The 21,134-nt window shown below is 34.5% G+C and overlaps 4 protein-coding genes across 5 annotated transcripts; all 4 read right to left on the bottom strand.

The window, feature by feature from the left end:
* Positions 1–335: 335 nt before the first annotated feature.
* On the bottom strand, positions 336–1,412 carry LOC110726393. The gene is made up of 2 exons (XM_021905870.1): positions 1,323–1,412; positions 336–1,229 (listed from the first exon to the last, which is right to left on the bottom strand). Exons 1-2 carry the CDS (start codon positions 1,410–1,412, stop codon positions 336–338), a joined length of 984 nt encoding a protein of 327 aa, XP_021761562.1.
* A 6,323-nt stretch (positions 1,413–7,735) lies between these two features.
* Positions 7,736–10,459, bottom strand: LOC110728683 (GDSL esterase/lipase At4g10955-like). The gene is made up of 3 exons (XM_021908326.1): positions 10,173–10,459; positions 9,558–9,678; positions 7,736–9,004 (listed from the first exon to the last, which is right to left on the bottom strand). Exons 2-3 carry the CDS (start codon positions 9,644–9,646, stop codon positions 8,023–8,025), a joined length of 1,071 nt encoding a protein of 356 aa, XP_021764018.1. The 5' UTR covers positions 9,647–9,678; positions 10,173–10,459; the 3' UTR covers positions 7,736–8,022.
* Positions 10,460–11,519: 1,060 nt separating this feature from the next.
* LOC110726401 (GDSL esterase/lipase At4g10955-like) lies at positions 11,520–17,113 on the bottom strand. Its single transcript, XM_021905880.1, has 3 exons — positions 17,016–17,113; positions 16,091–16,560; positions 11,520–12,046 (listed from the first exon to the last, which is right to left on the bottom strand). Exons 1-3 carry the CDS (start codon positions 17,111–17,113, stop codon positions 11,520–11,522), a joined length of 1,095 nt encoding a protein of 364 aa, XP_021761572.1.
* A 1,668-nt stretch (positions 17,114–18,781) lies between these two features.
* On the bottom strand, positions 18,782–20,726 carry LOC110728699 (GDSL esterase/lipase At4g10955-like). 2 transcript variants are annotated; one of them, XM_021908342.1, is made up of 3 exons: positions 20,666–20,726; positions 20,209–20,342; positions 18,783–19,986 (listed from the first exon to the last, which is right to left on the bottom strand). In XM_021908342.1, the coding sequence occupies exons 2-3, from the start codon at positions 20,298–20,300 to the stop codon at positions 19,008–19,010; spliced, it is 1,071 nt and encodes a 356-aa protein (XP_021764034.1). In that variant the 5' UTR covers positions 20,301–20,342; positions 20,666–20,726; the 3' UTR covers positions 18,783–19,007. The 2 variants fall into 2 exon arrangements, with proteins under 2 accessions (XP_021764038.1, XP_021764034.1); XM_021908346.1 differs by lacking the exon at positions 20,666–20,726 and having other exon boundaries at positions 18,782–19,986; positions 20,209–20,655.
* Positions 20,727–21,134: the final 408 nt, after the last annotated feature.

Raw genomic sequence — 21,134 nt, forward strand, 5'->3', positions numbered from 1 at the left:
TTATTAGATGAAAACTTACTGACTGCTCCCATATGTCACGACTCCGATGGGTGCCCTGAAGTGTCAAGACAGAAGGGTCAGCTGGTCCTGGGTCAACTCGTGGCGGTCCCTGATCGTGTCCCTCCATGAACTCTGTTGATTGCACAATGTAAAACAAGAAATCAGCTACATCCTAATTAAGTGAAAACATACACACAACATGTTATTAAACTAAGATATAAACTAAGACCAATACCTGTCACTGCACGTTCGTAACGGACAAGTTCTCTTATTGTGTCCTTCCTGATGACAAGACCACATTTGCTTGGTGGACGGTTAGTCTCATCCATTTCATTTTATATACGCTTCGACTTTGGCCGACCATGTCCTCGGACCATGCTCTCATCAGGAATGATTTTAGGCCCTCTGTATGTCCTCCACGTCGTCTCACAAGGAATATGCCAGAACTGTGGGACATAAGTATTCGCATACGCCTCTGATCGTAGGAAACTGTCCACCCATGGTTCCTTAGAAATTGAATACTTAAGGCACATGGCTAGAACATGAGAACACGGTAAGTGAAATATCATAGGCTTTTTGCATGTACATGTTCTCAAATTAAAGTTAACGGTATGCTTATGACCTCCTTTGCTGCCTATCCTCTCTCCCCGGTGTGTTTTTACTTGATATATACCACGCTGACGGCTATAAACATCCACTGTATGGTATTCTGCTTTTCCGTTATTCTTCTCCAAAATGGAAGTGACCTTAGGTGAGTATGCATATCCATCGGCACGCCTAGAAAATGAACTATCCCTTCTTATATTAAAATACTTGTTAACTCTGTGGAAAGTTAACTCGACTAGGGACATGATCGGCAGAAAACGAGCTCCCTTGAACACATTGTTAAATGTTTCTAAGAAATTTGTAGTACATATTCCATACCTACGACCAGCGCCATGAAACAAGGACCACCTAGGAAACGACACATCCATAATATACTGTAAGGATTGGAGACAAGATTGACCAATCGAACGCATATCTTCATCAATTTTTTTTCCTTGGCGTTGGTAAGCAGCAGCCTTGAACCTATCTCTCATTTTGTTATTCTTCACATGAGTCCTCAAGTTAGAGGCCATGTGTCGAACGCAAAATCTGTGAAAGGCCCGTGGCTCATGAAATCCAACGTTTGCATCACTCATTGCAACAATAATCCCAGCATGTCGGTCAGATATAACACATAGGCCATCCTGTTAAGTAACATGAACCCGAATACAGCTTAGAAACCCAGACCAACTGGAAGTTTTTTCCCCTTCAACTATTGCAAATGCTAGAGGAAGTACCTGAAAATTAGCATCAACACTTGTAGCAACCAAAAGTGTGCCTTTATATTTCCCATACAAGTGTGTCCCGTCGACAGAAAGAACAGACATGCAATGTTTAAACCCGTCGATGCAAGGCTTGAAGGCTCAAAACACTCATTCAAACACCTCCATGTTGCTGTAGTAAAAGCCTTCAACAATAGCTTTGTATTCCATAAAACTACAGTGCCCGGGTTTGACTCTTGGAGGGCTTGCATGAAAAAAGGAAGTCTGTTGTACGAACTCTCCCAATCCCCAAAAATTTCTACAATAGCTTTCTGTTTGGCATACCATGCTCTTCAATAGGGAACATCGGATTGAAATTTGTTGGAGATGAGATCTTGTATGAATTCAACTCTCAAACATGGATCTATCTGCACAAACGACTTCACATAGTCACAAATTATGGAGGAGTCCAAGTGGCGGTGATCGCTGGGCGGAACTTCATTCACGCAATTCTCATGATGTGGGCCCTTGTAAGATACGATCTTAAAGGCATGTGTGTTCAGATTTGTTTTTGTACCACGTAGCGACCAACCACACTTCCTCTTGCATTTAAGATGAAGGACATTCATTCTCATTCGATGTCACCGTGGTGTAGAATTGATTCCGTTGTATGGAATGCAGTTTCACCATTTCGTAGAGCACTTTCTTACAGTCGAAAATCATGCACTTTCTTACTTGATTTAGGTTTCTAAAAAAAAAACCTAAAAAAACCAACATACTTGATTTGAAATTTACATACTTGAAATTTACACACTAAGTATGTAGGTTTCTCAAAAAAATACCTATATACTTGATTTAGCAAGAATAATGTATGCTTCATATACTTGATTTGAAATTAAACAACATACATATAAATATACTTAAATTCAATAATTAAACAACAATGTATTATGTAGTTATACGTATTTCGCATACTTAACAACAATATAATACATAAATTGTAAATTACAAACATAAATTCCCAAAAAACATCATAAGCAAGTAAAATAGTTAAATTAAATACATACCTCAAATACGATCAATTTACTGCGTAAAAATGTTAAACAAAGAAGGAGGAATAATTTTTAGTGAGTATGATGAAGATCTAAGCAATGGGAAGTGATGAATTTGCTGCAAATATGGAGGATTGGGCGAGGTATGTGCGCGGGTTAGGGTTTGGAAATTGGGGGTTTTTTGTTTTTTGAAGAACAATGAAAAAAATAGAACCACACTGCCTGAAAAAACCGATGCAAAAACGCCAACCAGGCTGGCGCTTTTGGTACAACGGTAAAACGCCAGCCTGGTTGGCGTTTTTACCTTGGCCAAATTTTATTAAATTTTCAGTCAAGGTAAAACGCCAACCAGACTGGCGTTTTTGCCTTGACGGAATTTTTTTTTTAAAAAAATGGCCAGGGTAAAAACGCTACCCTAGATGGCGTTTTATCCTGAAAGCTTAGTTTGGTAAATAGTTTTTCCACGCGTCTAATATGGAACATTGTTTCTCAATTAAGCTCACTTTGGTCATTTTTCCCTACATCACCCTAAAAAGAGTTAACAAACATACAAAGTACAACTCATGGAGAAAAATTAACACATACTTTTATTATGTAATGTAGATTGAACAACGAGTTGTAGCGTTCATTCTTACGTGATACGAGTACTCCTAAAAGGTTTCAACATATATACGTATCCTTGATCGTTCAATGTAAAAAAAATTACGAAAACTAGTACATGTTGAATAATTTTGAGAACTATAGACATAATTCATGTTAATTGATTAATTTACTTAGGTAATAGTGTTGTGAATTAATTAATCAAGATTATTTGTGAAAATAACCTTGGTAGAAAGGGAAAAGATTTTCTTGGAAAAGAGAAAAACTCAACTCGGTAAAGAGAGAAGTCAAGCAGCCCGGTGTAGCTTGCTCCGCCCGGCAGGGCGCGAGTGGAAGGTGGATGGAAAGTCCACCGCCCGGCCGGGCGCGAGAGTAACGAATAAATTTGTTGGGTTTATCGCCTGACAGGGCCATCTCCGCCTTACAGGGTGCAAGAAGCAACTTCTGAATTTATGAGTTCACAGTCTGGCAGGGCCACCACCGCCCGGCCAGGCGCGAAAGGGTGCAGGATTTTGCATTGAGAATAGCCCAGTCGAGCGGCCGCGGCCCAGTCGGGCGCGGGACTGGTCTTGATTGATTTTGACGGTTATTCCTTCATGTTGCTTCAGTTTTTTGCTTCTAATATATATATTAAATACATATGTTGAAAGATACTTCAAGAAATCAGCTTTATTCTCATTCTCTTGAAACCTTTTGTACCCAATTATCATCATCTTAATTTACCAAATTTTGATTGCATTAGACCGCAAATATACTACACACTATTGTGGTTGTTTTCGTTGTATCTCCTAGTAATTTTGTGATCCCCAGTGTGTTAATTCAGGGTTGAAATATTACTTTGAAAAAGTGATTTTGTTCACGCCTCGAAGTGCAAATTTGTCCAAGTTTGTTGCTTTTTTTTTTGTGACCCGGTAATCAATTTCCCCAATAGTACATTTTATTTATTAATCAATAATCTAAGAAATACAAAACCAAAACCATCCTCAATCCTCAAGATTGAACTACAATTAAAAATCGACTATTGTAGTATCGAATGCTACGTGAACTGTTAATTAAGTACAAATCCGAGTAAAAACCTTATTAGGTGATTACTCTAATTAGTTCGATTTATCTTCTTAAAAATAATAGTAACACCTTAAAAGAAAGGGAAAAATAATACTTTGTACTAATGTTTATGTTAGATCTTTAACTTTCGCAGCTAAATAGAAAAAAGGATGGCATATTTGCATTATATTATTGGGATTTGAAAAAGAGAGAATATATTATCTCGTAATCTTTTGGTGTCAATCATCTTATCAATGCATGTATAAAGAATCTAAGCATACAATCATACAATTTTTCACACAAAGTCAATTTTTTTACCATAACATCTTCAATTCCTTTGTCATCATGAATTGGAGTAGAACTACCTTCATGCATTGCTATAATTTAACGTCTGAATTTCTTCTTTCTAGCTACATCAGCGATCTATAATTTTGATTAGTTAATTTCGTTGAAATTTGCTACAAATTTAATTATACTATGCCGTCTTTTTTTCCCACGGTATATATATAATTACTTCATCTTTTCATCCGAAATATGTACAATGAGAGGCAAAAAGTTGTGATCAAATTATAGACTGTTAGAGTTCGTATACATACTTAGTGATCGATGATACTGTAATTTTAAATTTTAAAATTAAAACTGGTGGACGATAAAGTACCCATTGAAAAAAGTGATACATAGATAATACACATATTGTAAGACGAACGAGGATTTAGCTAGATTCATTTATTTATATGTATTCAATGTTAAGACCATCAAAATAACAACATATGATTAGTTTATTTATAGAGTACTATAGTTGCCACATTATTGAGTATATATTATTATATTTCATGATGTTATTGTAAGTTGATGATGGAAAGAAAGCTAGAAGAGACAAGACATTATTTTTAGAAGCTAATTAAAGGCATGCATTAGTTGGTTGAAGCATATAATAAAGCTAAGATTGCTTTTCTTGTGATTTGATTAGAAAAAAAGTTGACTTCTCACCCACCAAAACCAACCAATGACGATTAACTAATTAAGGGCGCTGAAGTTGAAGTTGATCTCTACTATGATGATTATTAATTCTTTAACCACTATAAATTTTTCCTTACTTTGTAATTTCTTCATTAAACTTATGGAGTAATACACTAATACTTATAGCTAGTCTTTTCAATTTTATTAAAAAATATTTCTATTTCTATTTCTATTTCAAATAAAGGAATTTATGAGAGCATTATTATATTATATTATTACAGGGTGTCAAACAAACATTTCTTCTTCTTTTTTTTTATTTATTTATTTATTTTTTTTTTTTGCTAATATATTAATTAAAAAAGTTAATATCAATTGTAAAATGTCATTAGATTGTTTCAATATAAATATTTTTCAAAATATTAATTTTAGTGATATATATAGATACACATAGAAATCAGTGGTCAAAATTATGTGATAGCATATTAGCCTTTGGCATTTGACATGTTAAATCATAATGATGCATGAAAATTTTTGAAACGAATATATAGCGGAGTATTTTTATTCCATATTCTCACAACCTTTATGTGCAAAGTGCGGTGATGAATTGAAGGAGAAGGATATAAGGGACCAAATAAAAAATAAAAAATGTTTCCATTAATTGATGAAATAATGTACCATACGTAAATATGGTGATGCTGTAGCCAGCAATATAATGATAGTAAAAGCTGTAAAAAGTGTGAGATTATTACTACTTTGATGTGCTTTTAAGCTAAAATAAAACTTAACAATCAAGTTATATAAACCAGCTTTTAATTTATCCTATTATTTGCAAAAAGATTTGTGAATTTGTTGAGATGCATCATTACTGCATAATTAATTAACTAACTTAGATTTACTCGTACTAATTGTCGGTGGAATATTTGAGCCACCCTGCTTGTTTCTTGGAGTTTTAATTAGCAAGCTAGTATCCACTAGATACATTATACTTCATTAGTTTAGTTTATGCTATGTATTGTACTACTATTTTAAGCCAATTAAGGATGTGTCCAAAAAAAAAAAAAAAAAAAAAAAAAAACCTTAGAAGATAAGTTTCTTACAAAAAAAAAAATTTGAAAAAAAAAATTAAAAAAGGTACTCGATCTGTGTAGAGATAGTACTGATCATGAACCATTCTTAGCTAATCTTAAAAGTAAAAGCAATAATTTTGTAATTGTCCCTTGATACAAACTAATAAAGCCTCTCTATTTTAAGGAGCCCAATTCATCATATGGGAATATGGCCCATATGACCGAACAACCAAAAGGTCAACCCATATTACTCCTTTTTTTTTCTTTTTTTTCATACGAAGTATTAGCTTATTGAATATTTAACTTTTTAGTTATTACATACACTAAACAATTAATAATTAACAGTTATCTATCAAATATTTTTACACAACTAGGGTTATATATCAATCAGTTACCAATTAATTGACTAACAGGACCATAATGTCCCCTACATATATAGACTATAAAGTTTTATTTTGAAAATGCCATGAACATCCAATTTACAGTGACATAGTAATGGAGCAATTTAGGACCCAAAGTGGTTACAATTTGATGACCATTATATTTTGGCGCAATGAAGTTAATAGTCACGTTACTTCTATAGAAGGAGATCTAGAAATGTCCGTTAGTTGGTGGTGCATGCATGAAAGATGGATAATAATCATACTATCTGGAACGTTGTAGACTCTTTTTTTGGAGAATTTTGGTATGCTCTTGTATATTCTACTTCATTAGTAGTGTCGAAAGTATGGTTGTGCATACTTATGGGATGTATATATGTAGAATGTTGTAGGGAATTGTTGTACGTGAGTGTAGAACTCTTCATATTGAGGCTAGAATGTCCTAGAATTAGGAAGATTTTAGGCTTAGGAGAAGGTGGCCTATATATAGGCAGTAAGCTAAGGTTCAATTGTACCTAAACAAATGCAACCAATTTTTATCAATCACTTACTTGTGCTTTCAATCAACTTTCTTCCCAAAGCAAATATTTAGAGAGCTAAGTGAGGGAAACACACTAATTGTGTAATTGTATGTGCCAAATGAGTGGTTGTCGGTTTAGCATCACCTTTGAGCTAGACACAAGTTGTCCTTGGCTAAATGTGGTGCAATGGTAGCATTGACGGGGTGTGTTTGCGTATTTTTGCGTGTTATTTGTTGGCGAAAGCCTCACTTGATATAGAAAATAATGAGAGTTAGTTGTTGATGGAGAATAATGTGTGGATATACTATTGTAACTAGCTAAACTAGTCTGTATGTGACAGTGTATGGTGCTAGCTTAAAACAATAGCCTAATGATTTACATAATAAAGAGTCCTTTACCGCTAATGCTAAGAAGGCTAATTTATATCGTATTTATATACAATACGATGAGAGTGCAAATATTCTTTTACTTAAATATTATATCTCGATAAAATTATTTGTGATTTCGATTTTTAATAAAAATTTCAAAATTTAAAATGTCTCTACTTTTCTTCCCGAATTAGCCATCAATGCCGTTCACCAACTTATATAAATGATTAATGCATAAACAACAATGTTAGTTATGACAATTGATTAAAAGATTAATGTAGAGCTAACATTATTAGATATGACAATTGATAAAATGGATGTTATAGAAGTCGATAAAAAGATTATTATAGTAACGTTTTAGATCTGACAATTGATAAAATGGATTATATTACCTATTAACAATTGATGATATTATAATAAACTGTTCTGCATGCTTTGATTATAAGGTCGTCTCTTTTTTCTTTGGTGTAAGACTGTACAAGTGTAAGTTCAATAGATTTCAATAGTGTACCCAAATTCTTAGCTTTTTCGATAAAAATATAACAATAATCAAAGACAAGTCTATAAAGCTGCAGTAATATAAAAAACAAAATAAATTAATTTATCATAAATATGTACCTATCCACAATTGCATATCAGATTTTATCAAGCATAATTACCCTTAAAAAGTTCACACAAAATTGTCATAATTTATTTACACTAAAAATGTTGACAAATTTCTTGCCACTTTCGATGAATGGAAACTCAACCAAACTGATAAACCTTAGACTGCCAATGTGAATGAGGTTCCCACCATTGAAGAAGCCCATGAGCAGCCATCAAATCTTGTTCCTTAGAAACCACATTTTTAGTAACGAAAGCTGATGGTATAAGATGTAACGCCTCACCGTGATCTCTCCCTAATGCTCCCGATAATAAACTCAAAACCGAATTCTTTGTTGCAATCCTCTCAATTTTACCCACTCCCCATCCTTCCATCTTTTCGCGATGCTCGAAATACCCAATATACTCGCAACAAATTGGGTCTTTCGGGTTCAAAAACAAGTACGGGGTCCAAGAACTAAGTATTGTAAAAGGATCTTTTTGTTCGGGTGTAGGGTTGTTTTTTGTTCCATTTATAGCAAGAGAAAGGCCCGCATTTAAAACGCTACGAGCGATGCGGGCCCCATTTTTCAAATTTGGGTCATTGAGTTTCTCAATTGGGGTAGAAATGTAAGGAGGGTTAAAAAGATAAGTTTCTATAAAATATCCACGTCTAGCCAATTCTTTGCCCGCTTGTAATGCTATAGCCGCCCCTAAGGAATGCCCCGTTAGCCAAACCTTATTAGGGCCTACTTTGGCTATTATGCCCTCTATTGCTAGAAATGCGGCTTGGTATCGCGAGTCTCGTGCCAACCTATTTAAGGCGAGTTTGACATCTAAGTGGAAGTCCCGTTTTCGAGTCTCGGGTCTTATGATTGTGCCTCGAAATGCAATGACATACTTAGGGGGTGTACCTGTTGGATAAAAAATGTTCGGGATGTGGGGTTTGTACTTGTAAATGATCCCAAAAATGGACGAATCAATTGGATCTACTAGGGTTTGGAAGCATTTGAAATGGAAAAAATTCCACCAAATTGGGGCTAATGCATCATGCTTTGTTCGATTTTCTTGGCGATCTCTCTCTAGAACAAACACTCCTTGAACCATACATGCCGCAAAAGACCTCCTATGTTCCGGTAATCTCCTACAGTAATAAGGTTTTACAAGTATCAATACTCAATAACTATCTTTTATTGTTAGATTATTGCGTCTTTACTTTCTTTATGTAACAATTTTTTGAAATTTTTAGAAGGTATCGATAAGGTTGACATGCAAAATATTAAAAATAAAGTAAAACTTACTAAATTTAGAAGGTGATCATTTGATTTTAGGATGAGCTTAAATAGAAATGTAGTATCCAATCTTGGGATAGAGTTAAAACTACTTTTGGTAGCCTAGCATCAAATTAGCAACATTCTTCCTAATCTACTAGATGTCTCTACCTACCTTTTGTTATGAGAGAAAATGAGAATGTGATATCAATACTAAATCGATCTATCTACAGGATGTTCAATGTATAATTCTATTAATCATTAACTAGAATTATAATCTAGATTAGTTATCATATTTTAACTTAGCTTATTACGGTGAAAAATGTTAAACTTTGACCAATGTAATTAAAAGTGACTACTCCAAATTAAAATGCGATAGAACCAATATTATAGGAAAAAAAAAAAATGGTTAAATGAAATAATTACCAATCAACCGAAGTGAGATGGAGAGGGCCACAAATGTCAAAATTTTCTTTTTCAACTGGCTTTTTTTCTTCCTTCTTCTCCCCCTTCATTTTTCTCTTTATTCAACAACAAACTGTCAACCCTGATTCCAAAGTCAATGAAACATCACATTAGATTTTACATTAATTAAAATTAATCTGTTTATGCAAATCAACCCTTTCCTAATTAGTCATAAAATAATTTCATTTCCAATTAATCTATTATCATCACAAAAATACGACAAGCAGAGTTTTGCAGGTCAAAACAAGAAATTGAAGAATTTACGCATATTATGCAGGTACAATAAGCAAAATATAATAATTAAAAAAAACATGATCAATCAAATTAGTACATATAAGATCAAGAATTATATTAACAGAAATATAATAATAATAATAATAATAATAATAATAATAATAATAATAATAATAATAATAATAATAATAATAATAATAATAATAGTAATAATAATAATAATAATAATAATAATAATAATAATAATAATAATAATAATAATAATAATAATAATAATAATAATAATAATAATAATAATAATAATAATAATAATAATAATAATAAGATGACCAAGAAATTTACCAGAGAATGTAGCAGAGTGCCAAAAGCTAGATATGATGGAGCAGAGATTTTGCTCTATGAAAGAGGGCGGATATAATTCAAGGAGTATAAATCTAGTTTTTCAAATAGAAATAATTAAATTAAATTAAATTTTTTTTAGTGATTGACCAGTTCTATTCTAAGCTTTTTTAAACAATTTTTTTTGTTATAGAAAAAATGAAAGGAGAAAAGGCATGAAGTAAATTAATGAAAAGAGATTTGCTTCTTCTCCTAAGTCAAAGAAAGGAGCTTTTCCAGTTTCCAGCTAAAAAGTAACAACTTGTAAGTTTCCTCCAAGTGGTATGAGGCTTTAGACGCGGTAGCCTACTCGTTGGTTTAAATGCGAAAGTGAATTTCTACTTATGTGCACCCGAATGCAAGGAACATGGTTAGTTTCCGCTTATTTCATATTTTTTGTTATGAGTAAAAGGACCACCCTTGTATATGAAAGAATCTGTACATAAAGTTGTTCAACGTGTTATATAGATTTCTACCTCTGTTCTTTTTGTTAGTTGATCTTACGATTAATATTTATGAGCTTCATCGTTTAAATATTGTCTCTTCGCTTTCAGTGGCGGACCCAGGAATTTCCGACTGGTGAGTCACAATTGATAACCAAATATGTAAAAAGAAAAAATTTACCAAAATTCCCAAGAAAAATTATTTACAAAGATCATCCAAATAGAAAATTGACAAGATTACAGTACTAACTAATAATTAACAAGCTTAAAATTGACAAGACTAAAATTAACAAACTAATAATTAACAAGCTAATAATTGACAACATGACAAGCTTAGCTCTCTAATAATTAACAAACTAATAATTGACAAGATTAAAATTTGTACAAGCATTAGGTTCACATTTCATCAAAAACCCAACAACATTAACAAAAGGTTCAAAGTTAGTATTTTTTTTTTAAAAAAAAAACTTAGAAAATAATTTATTTATTTATTTTTTTTAAAAAACTTAAAAAATATTTTGGGCCCTGGTGAGTCATTTGACCCACCAGGCATAAGGCCAAGGCCGCCAATGTTCGCTTTATACAATTGAAAAACATATGAGTTTAAAATGATCATATTAACTAACTATTTATAATAAAAGAGAAAGTTTTGAGACGAGATGGTATCACATTAAATATTATGACAAGTTAAAAATTAAACTTGCAAATAAGTCATTGGGAATATAGGTTGCCCCAATCCCACACAAAATTTTACCAATGATAATACAATTTTAAAAAATCACACAACTCTCTCTTTGTAGTTACATGAATTTTCAAAATTAAAAAAATATATATATATATATATATTCCCCTGCATTTTTCCTTCATGTCAACTAAATTTGTAAAGTTGAGACTGCCAAAATGGATGGGGTTCCCACCATTGATGAATTCCATGAGATATCTTAAGATCTTGTTCTTTAACAATCATATTCTTAATAACAAATGCTGAGGGAATCAAATGTAGTGCTTCACCTTCTCTTCCTAATGCACCTGATAATAAACCCACTACTGAATTTTTAGTTGCAATCCTTTCAATCCCACCTATACTCCATCCTTCCATCTTCTCTCGATGCTCGAAATACCCGATATACTCGCAACTAATCGGGTCTTTCGGGTTCACAAATAAGTATGGTATCCAAGAACTAAGTGTAGTAAATGGGTCATGTTGTTGTGTAGTGTGCTTATTTTTTGTACCCTTAAGAGCAAGTGTAAGGCCAGCTGTTATAACACTAGTTGCGATACGGGCACCCGTTTTCAAATTCGGGTTGTTGAGTGTCTCAATCGGGGCAGAAGTATATGGAGGGTTAAAAAGGTAAGTTTCTATGTAACAACCTCTTTTAGCCATTTCTTTTCCTACTTGTAGGTAGAGGTGTCCACTGTGCGAGTCGTGCGAGCTGGGTTAGGGTTAGGTGGGTCGCGGGTTGGGGTTTCATGACACACGGCACGACACACGTAGGGTAGGGTGGGCCGGGTCGTGGGTTGGGTCGGAGAAGTTGGACACACCAGGGTTAGGTTCGTGGGTTAGACGAGTCGTGGGTGGGTCGAGCTGGGTTTGTGGGTTAGACGGATCGTGGGTGGGTCGAGCTGGGTTTGTGGGTTAGACGGGTCATGGGTGGGTCGAGCTAGGTTCGTGGGTTAGACGGGTCAAGGTGGGTTAGTGAGTTAGGGTGGGTCGAAGGGTGGGTTAGTGGGTTAGGGTCGGGTGGGTTTGTGGGTTAGGTGGGTTAGGGTCGGGTGGGTTTGTGGGTTAGGGTCGGGTGGGTTTGTGGGTTAGGTGGGTTAGGGTCGGGTGGGTTTGTGGGTTAGGGTCGGGTGGGTTCGTGGGTTAGGGTCGGGTGGGTTGTGTGGTGTTTTAATTTTTACAAAATTAACAATTTGATGGCTTGCTCTTAATTAAGATGCCTACGTATCCTTATATTATAAAATAAGGAATCAAAGCCAGCGTAGTTCTTATATTGTACTTCTTTTGAAATTTGGGGGGGGGGGCTTGGACCTATCTTTAGAAAACTAAAATTTAATTTTGCAATTAAATTGTAATTTTCGAAAAATAAGTTGCCTACGTATCCCGAAATAATCAAAGCCCACGTAGTTCTTAGCGTACCTGATTTAGACTTTTCTAGCCACCCATGTTTGTTGCATCATCATCCCCGGAAGCTGCATCATCCGTTGACGACTCCAATATCATCACAGGATCATCTTCATCGTCTTCGTCTTCCTTTAAACCTTGAGTTCTTCTTTCAGCTTGATCCCAATCTTTCTTACAAACACAAATTTGAATGCTTTCCGGAGTTAAGCGAGATCTTTTTTCATCTAACACTCTTCTACCTGCACTAAAAGCAGACTCGGAAGCAACAGATGAAGCGGGAACTGCAAGTATATCTTTTGCAATTCTCGCCAATATAGGAAAACTTTTTTTATGTTCTTGCCACCATTTTATAATTTGAAAGTTGTTGTTGGTCTCATGTTGATATGACAAATAATCATTAATAGCAAGTGTTGAAGAAGATGATGATGAGAATGATGTAGATGCTTTGTGTTTTTTTTTCATAACTTTATCAAGAAAACCAAATCTAGAATCGGAAGTGCTAGTAGTAGTTGGTGTTGCCAAATCAAAACCATAAATAGATGCATAATGATCATAAAGGTCTCCCAAAACAGATTTGCATTTGTTAATATATTCACTAACATCATAATCGATACTTAAACTTGTATAATAAAATTCTAAAAGATTTTCCAAACCTTCAGCTTTGACACCGGGGTCAAGAATAGCAGCAATTCCATAAATGATTGGAAATTCACTAAAATAAGTATGCCACTTACGTTTCATGCTATCAAGAACGGGACGAAGTCCATCAATCTTCATATGCTCTTCGATGGTGTGAACAACTTTAACACACTCAATTATGACTAAATGAACGTTAGGCTCATAAATATAAGAGAAAATATGAGTTGCACTATCAAAAGCATTTAAAACATCACGAACAAAAGAAGCATTAGTCCAATGACTTTCGGTTATTAACTCAGTAGGATCAACACGAGTCTCATTGTAAAGTTGGGTCAAAATATCACGATACTTTATAGCATCACTCAACAACTTGAAAGTAGAATTCCAACGGGTAGGGGTATCAATAGACCATTGTCTTTTCTTAAGACCTCTCTCTTTACACATAGCTATGTACTTTCTTCTAACTGACTGAGTAATCCTAATCCATTTTATAACTGTTCTAATTGGGTTTAGCAATGGTTGCAACTCAGCGAGACCCTCTTGAACAGACAAATTCAAAATATGAGCACAACATCTAACATGCAAGAGACTACCACCCAACAACAAATTCAACTCGGAGTCATTTTTCAAATAGTCAATACACTTTGTGTTTGCAGTTGCATTATCAAGAGACAAAGAAAAAACTTTATTATTCAAGTGAAATTCTTTTAAACAATCCAAAATACGAACTTTGATGTTAAAACCGGTATGCCTTTCTTCCATAGCTTGAAAACATAGTATACGTTTTTGAATAAACCAATCATCATCCACCCAATGAGCAGTAATGCAAAGAAAAGGTTCGCCAAAACTAGAAGTCCATGTATCACTTGTAAAACTAACACGACCATCAAAAGTACGAAATAATTCAATCAAACCACTCCTATACTTATAATAAGAAGTTTGTGTATAACGTCTTAGGGTATTTCAGGGGACACGAGTAAATGCAGGTTGTAATGCAACTTTATTAAAATGCTCAACGTTTGCATTTTCACCGTAACTAAAAGGGTATTCATTAGCAATAACTAAAGTACTCATTTCATCAATCATTCTATCTTTATTATAAATGAAAGGTGTACCTCCGCCGGGTTGGTTCATGTATCCACCCAATTGTGTTTGGACGCCACCCCCCGAAGGACGGGGGCCATTTTCGAACAAGTCGTGTTTATTTTGCAAATGCCGACTCAAGGTTCCGGTTCCATCTCCCGTTTTCCAATTATATGACTTGACATTTGCACCTAGCGCCTTGCAAACTAGGCATGTACACGTGAACCTCTTTGGTTGACCAGGTTGCCATCCCGGGGGTGTGACCTCAACTCGTTCAAAATGTTTCCACACCCAAGAAAAATGTGCTCGACCTCTACTTTCACCGCCACCACCTTTCATAAATCAAATTATTAAAATTAATTTTTAAATGCTATTCATGAAAATAAGCTTTTAAATTTTAAATATTTTAATTATACTTATTTAAACGCATTTTTCATGGTAATTAACTAATTGTAAATCATAGAAAATTGGAAACTAAACTAACTTTATAATCATTAATAATAGTTTTTTTAAATATTCATAACAATAAAAATTTAATTAGAAATTACCTTGAGATGAAGGTTGAGATGTTGGTTGCGATGGAGGTGGCATAGTTGAACTTGATGATTGGTGGGACTCGTGGGAGAAATGTTGTGGTGGAGACGTTTGAATATTTTGCCTATCTCCTAAACCATAATCTCCATATTCATTGACAAATTGGTTTAAATTTTCCGTATTAATTTCATACGAAAAATTTGCACCACCACTCCTTTGGCTACCACTTCGACCACCACTTTGACTCCTTCCCATTCCTCCTCTTGAGCTCATTTTTTTTTTTGTATGATTACTAATTATAATATGGAGAAGAACTTTTTTTTTTTAGAATCTTAAGAATACTAATAATAATATTAAGGAGATTTTTTTTAACAAAAATATAACTCTATATAACACTTGAGAATTTGAGAACAATAAGAATTTTTAAGTAAGAGAGAAAGAAAGCTTGAATTTGTGTGGAAATTTGAGTGAAATGGAATTGGTATTTATAGGAAAAATAGAATGGATGATCATACACTTAAAAAACTAGCCGTTAGATACAAAAAACTAGCCGTTAGATACAAAAAACTAGCCGTTTTTTTTTAAAAATGGATGTTAGGTCGTGCGGGCCGTGCGGGTCGTGCGAATTGTGCGGGCTGTGCGGGCCGTGCGGGTTGTGCGGGCCGTGCGGGTTGTGCCGGCCGTGCGGGTTGGGTGGGTCATGCGTGCGGGTTGGGTGGGTCATGCGTGCGGGTTAGGTGGGTTGGCTCGTGCGGGTTGGGTGGGTCATTCGTGCAGGTGGGCCGTGCGGGCTGGGTTGTGCCAGGTGGGTCGGGTTAGGTGGGTTCACGGGCTAGGTGTGTCGAATTAAATGAGTCAAAACGGGTTGTGCGATTTGGGTCGAATCAAACGGGTTAAACTGAGCTGGGTTGAAATGGGTTGTGTCGAAAATTTTGGACCCACGACACAACCCGGATTAAATCCGAGCTGTGCCGGGCTGTGCCGGATTGAAACCGGGTCGGACCCACGTGACCCACCAGCCGTGCGAGTTAGGGTGGGCTGGGTCCAACCCGGCCCACTGGCCACCTCTACTTGTAGGGCTATTGCTGCCCCTAAAGAATGCCCTGCTAACCAAACATTCCGTTGACCAAAATTGACCATTATGTTCTCTACTGCTTGGAGTGCGGTTTGGTATCGAGAATTACGGGTTAGCCCATTTAGGACGAGTTGGATATCCAAGTAGAGATCTCGTTTACGTGTATCGGGTTTGGTAACTGTACCCCGGAAGGCAATAACATATTGAGGGGGTACGCTTTGGAATGCCATGGGGTGATAGTTCGGATTGTGGTACTTGTACTCGAAAATCGCTCCAAATGTGGAGGAATCAACTTGATCTACAAGGATTTGAATGCATTTGAAATGGAAATAATCCCACCAAATTGGGGCTAGTGCATTGTGCCCTGTTCTCTTTTGTTGGCGGTCTCTCTCTAAAATGTACACTCCTTGAACCAAACTAGCTGCAACCGATCTTCTATGATCCGGTATTTTCCTGCAAGTAATTCCGCTAAAATTTAGATATGAGTTTATCAAATATCAACTGATCTTCTATATATGTTATATTTCACCTATACTTCATCAAACTTTAATCAATGTGTGACTCCATTACAATCACGTATTCAAAAGTAGACTAGATAACAAGATAAGTATCTTGGTGCAATCGGTATGCAACGAATCATATATCCAAGAATCATCCACTATAAAAACAGAATGGAACAATATGACATATTCTACTTTTAGCAACATTAAATTGACCAAAATAACACGGAGTATAATATATTTTACCATCCCTCTTCCCCATTTGTAATTTATACGAGTAACTTATAACGATATTTTCACTCATTTGGACCTAGGAAAGCATTCACATCTATTCACTAGTCAATGTTCATGTATACAAGTAATTAATAACTAATATCAAATTAAAGAATTAAGAAAAAAGTAAAGTACCAATCAACACAATTAAGGTGTAAGGGCCCACAAATGCCAAAAATCTCCTTCCCAGAGAGCTTCATCTCTTTTTCTTCCTCTTTATTGTACCCCTTCATCTACACCATTAGTAAGAACAAATTCAATTAGCAACATCACAGCATTAACTAATTAATTTATACATTTTTTGGTTTAGAGATAATCAAAGCAATCAATTATGCAAGTAACATATAAAATATTTCATGGACATTATTAGTTTCATGAATAATAATGGAAATAAAATCAAATAGGTGATTTATATAATTCAAACAAGAAAAAGAAGATTATAAAGTAAAAAAATACCTCTAATAAGAGCTTAATTAAAAAATACCTTGCCCTTAAATTTGGAATAGAAGAAGGAGCTTTAAAATGATGGTGGAATGAGCTTAATCTTTGGGTGTGAGTAGACTTAAATCTCGAGCTTAAAGAGCTGACTTGACTAATTTTGTATAAATTTTTTATAAAGTCAATGAATTTTGCCTCTTCTTCTCACAACCCAAGAGAGAGAGGGTCTTGAAGACGAGTTCGTTCTATTTACTCTCAGGAATCATAATGGTGAATAGGTGATACACTGTCAAGTCCATCATATTAATGGCATTTAGAAGTATGTTGTAGGCCTAAATGCGTATGTTTTGGTATATTTTAGGAACGGAAAGAGTATATATTAATATTTTTTTATTTTTATTTTACAAAAGCAAAGATACGAATTCTCATATCAATTTGTATCAATTTTAAAGGCACAACATTATTTTCAAATCCGAAGTATCTAGAATATAATAAGCATGTAAATGATAAAGAAATTTTTATGCACTTACCTCCATTTTTTTTAGTTGACACGTATTCTTTTTTAGGAAGTTTGTTTTTAGTTGATACATTTTCTTTTTGGGTAAGATCACACAAAATAGTGAAATACTCAATAAAAAAACTTGTAATTTCGTACAAGTTGCTAAAATGGAATTGAAGCATTTTATTATTATTATTATTATTTTTTTTTTTTTGTGAAGCTATCCTCTGGGACAGGGTATGACTTTTTACCATGTAATGGTATCATGACTTGTTTCAATTAGGTGGAGAATGATTGACTAAGTAGTGTATGTTAATTGGTATATAATTATAATTGATTAGCAAAGTCAATAGTAGCTCTTTAACTAGATTGGTTCTTTTATTTAAATACTAAGAGACAAGAATTTAGCCACATGAGGCAAGGTGATGTTACAAAGTCTTAGCTTACATGTTACACATGCATTTTTATAAGATTTATACAAGGTGGCATTACATTGGAGCTCTACATTAATTAGGAATGTTAGATAATGGGATGATTAATTAGGGGGAGGTGAGAAGTAGGTGATCTCAAACTTGAGACCAACCTTACCGTCTTAACCAATCTTGTTTCTCAAGTTCCTAGCTTGTATACTACTTATAGTTTCAATCGAAGAAGTGGAGCTTTGAAAACTTATGGTGTTAGGTTTGAATAAGACTACATTAGGGTTTAGGTTGGAATTAGATTACAATGTTGGGAGAAAAAGTGAGACACTTTTAGAGATAATCAAACTCCTAGCCTGGTCTACTAATTTTTTATTATGTACGCCCTCCGTTTCTTTTGTTTTTTTGCATTTTGATCATTTTTTTCACAAAAAGATTTTAAATGTAAAAAAACAAAAAGGAATGATGGGAGTACTATTTCATTATATTTTGTTTCTGGCCCGAAATTAAGGTGGAACCTCACTTTAAATAAAATATGCATGAAAAATTGATCAATTGATGAGATATCGATTTACACTGAGTCTTAGCTTTGACTATTAAACTATATATATAACAGAGATTGAGCAAACAAACAATTTAGTCTAAAAAAATCATTGACATATACTAAGTTGCAAGTAATAGACAATAATTGAATTGCCAAACTTATACATTACCCAAAATAATTAAACAACAATACATTTCGAATCATAGTAGTTCTTTACTTGCATTAGATCAAGGTTCGAATACATAAAGCTTAGAGTGGCAATATGAATGTGGTTCCCACCATTGATTAACGCAATGAGCTTCCTTGACACTTTGCACCACATTTTTCACGTTCTTAGTAAGCAAAGCCGATGGAATTAGATGTGGTGGCTCACCATCTTTTCCTAGTGCACCTACTAACATACTCATCAACGAATGCTTGGTTACAATTAAATCAACTTGATCCATTCCCAATTCCTTCATCCTTCCTCGATGCTCGAAATGGCCGATGTATTCACAACAAATTGGATCACTCGGGTTTACAAATAGGTTAGGGATCCATGAACACAACGACGAATATGAGTCATGTTGTTTTGTCGAGTTATTATAATTTTTGATACCTTTTTTAGCAACCTGGTAGATTCCCGCTGTAACAATACTTTTAGCAATACGGATTTTGCCTTTTAGATAAGTATTGTTTATCTTTTCTATCGGGGCAGAAGTGTATGGGGGGTTAAAAAGGTAAGTCTCAATATGACATCCCCTTTTAGCCATGTCTTTACCTGCTTGGAGTGCAATAGCTGCCCCAAGAGAGTGCCCTGCTAACAAAACATTTTTAGGACTTATTTCGAGTATGCCTTGTATCTCTTGAAACGCGATTAGATACCGGGAGTCTCGGGTTAGTCTGCTAAAGGGGAGTTGGATATCCAAGTAAAGGTCTCGTTTTCGTGTGTCGGTTTCCATGAGTGTACCACGAAAGACAATGACATACCTTGGAGGAACACCTTGTTGAGGGATAATTACACGGGGTTTGTACTCAAATATGGCTCCAAATATGGATAAATCAATTTGATCTATAAGAGTTTTCATGCATTGGAAATGGAAGTAATCCCACCAAGCTGGCGCTAATGCTTTGTTCCCTGTTCTTTTATTTTGGCGGTCTCTTTCTAACACGTACACTCCTTGAATCAAACTAGCTACAACTGATCTTGTGTGATCGGGGTTTCTCCTACACAAAAAATATTATATGATTCGGTATTAGCAAATATAGTTGATAATAGGTCGTACAAAATAAAACTTCCTAGAAAATTTAATTTTTACTATTATCAGTCAAACAACTTTCCTTTTCTTAAAATTCAACTTTCAATTTAATTATTATACGTCTGTCAATCAAACAACCACACACTAATGAACTGAAACCATGAGCAAACGAGAGTTTAGAGGTAACTACCAATCAGCTGAAGTGAGATGAACCGGACCAGAAATGCCAAATTCCCACTTAGAGAATATTGCATCACTATCTTCCCCTCTTTTCCCCTCCATCTTTCATATACAATTTCGCATGAGAAAATCCTGCAATGAAGTCTACACACAACTTACCATTATCATTAAACACTTAAACACACACTAACATGCAGTTTTTTAGTTTTAATTTTTTCGATAGGCAACAAACATGCAATTAAGCACAAGGTAAAGATTTTTGATGAACATATACACACATATGGAATTTGAGCACCTTTTCTTTTCATTTCTTTTCGTTTTTTTTCTTTTCTCTTCATGAAAACATATGCCAAAGAAAAAAACAGAGTTTAAAGTAAAATCAAGGAGTTAATAAGAAAAAAAAAATGTATATATATAAATATATAATATTACGTAAATAGTCTACACCCAAAAAAGAAAGAAAATACCTTAAATTTTTAGTGCATGGCGTTAAAATAAAGCAAGCCATTATCAAAGCTTTCTCTTGAGAAATATATATAGACCACTAGATCGACTATTGGTGATAGAGAAAGGACCTCCCAAGATGCCGTTAGAAATTGTATATTTGATTAGTTGATGACTTAAAGTGTGACATGTGTCCTTTTTTTATTTTTGTCATTTTTTGTACCTTTTTCTTTAAGCCTAATATGACAATATTTATGCACATTACACTTACATACATACACTTATGGACTTATTATGGTACGGAATATATATTATTGTATGGGCTTGTGTGGAAGAATGCTACTTCATATTGTTTAGAAATATTGTTATGAATTACAAAAGACACTATAAGTAGTTTCTTATTAGGGGTGGTAGAACACCTAACCTAACCCACAAATAAAATAAAGGAGGGATCTTTAGGTGGTCCTATCCCAAATAAACTCTCCCCTCCCC

This window comes from Chenopodium quinoa, unplaced genomic scaffold, assembly GCF_001683475.1.
Source record: "Chenopodium quinoa cultivar QQ74 unplaced genomic scaffold, ASM168347v1, whole genome shotgun sequence".
Taxonomy (NCBI): domain Eukaryota; kingdom Viridiplantae; phylum Streptophyta; class Magnoliopsida; order Caryophyllales; family Amaranthaceae; genus Chenopodium; species Chenopodium quinoa.

Bases quoted from the DNA above. Each gene is read 5' to 3' on its own strand.
- LOC110728683 (XM_021908326.1), bottom strand. From the start codon at position 9,646: ATGAAGGGGGAGAAGAAGGAAGAAAAAAAGCCAGTTGAAAAAGAAAAT. The intron at 9,005-9,557 runs GTAATTATTTCA...TTATTACTGTAG, and splicing joins CATCTCACTTCGGTTGATTG to GAGATTACCGGAACATAGGA.
- LOC110726401 (XM_021905880.1), bottom strand. From the start codon at position 17,113: ATGAAGGGGTACAATAAAGAGGAAGAAAAAGAGATGAAGCTCTCTGGG. The intron at 16,561-17,015 runs GTACTTTACTTT...AATTACTTGCAG, and splicing joins CACCTTAATTGTGTTGATTG to GAAAATACCGGATCATAGAA. The intron at 12,047-16,090 runs GTGGGCCGGGTT...TCTACCTACAAG, and splicing joins CCTACAAGTAGAGGTGGCCA to TAGGAAAAGAAATGGCTAAA.
- LOC110728699 (XM_021908346.1), bottom strand. From the start codon at position 20,300: ATGGAGGGGAAAAGAGGGGAAGATAGTGATGCAATATTCTCTAAGTGG. The intron at 19,987-20,208 runs GTAGTTACCTCT...TTTTTTGTGTAG, and splicing joins CATCTCACTTCAGCTGATTG to GAGAAACCCCGATCACACAA.
- LOC110726393 (XM_021905870.1), bottom strand. From the start codon at position 1,412: ATGTCTGTTCTTTCTGTCGACGGGACACACTTGTATGGGAAATATAAA. The intron at 1,230-1,322 runs GTACTTCCTCTA...GTTACTTAACAG, and splicing joins GTGTTGATGCTAATTTTCAG to GATGGCCTATGTGTTATATC.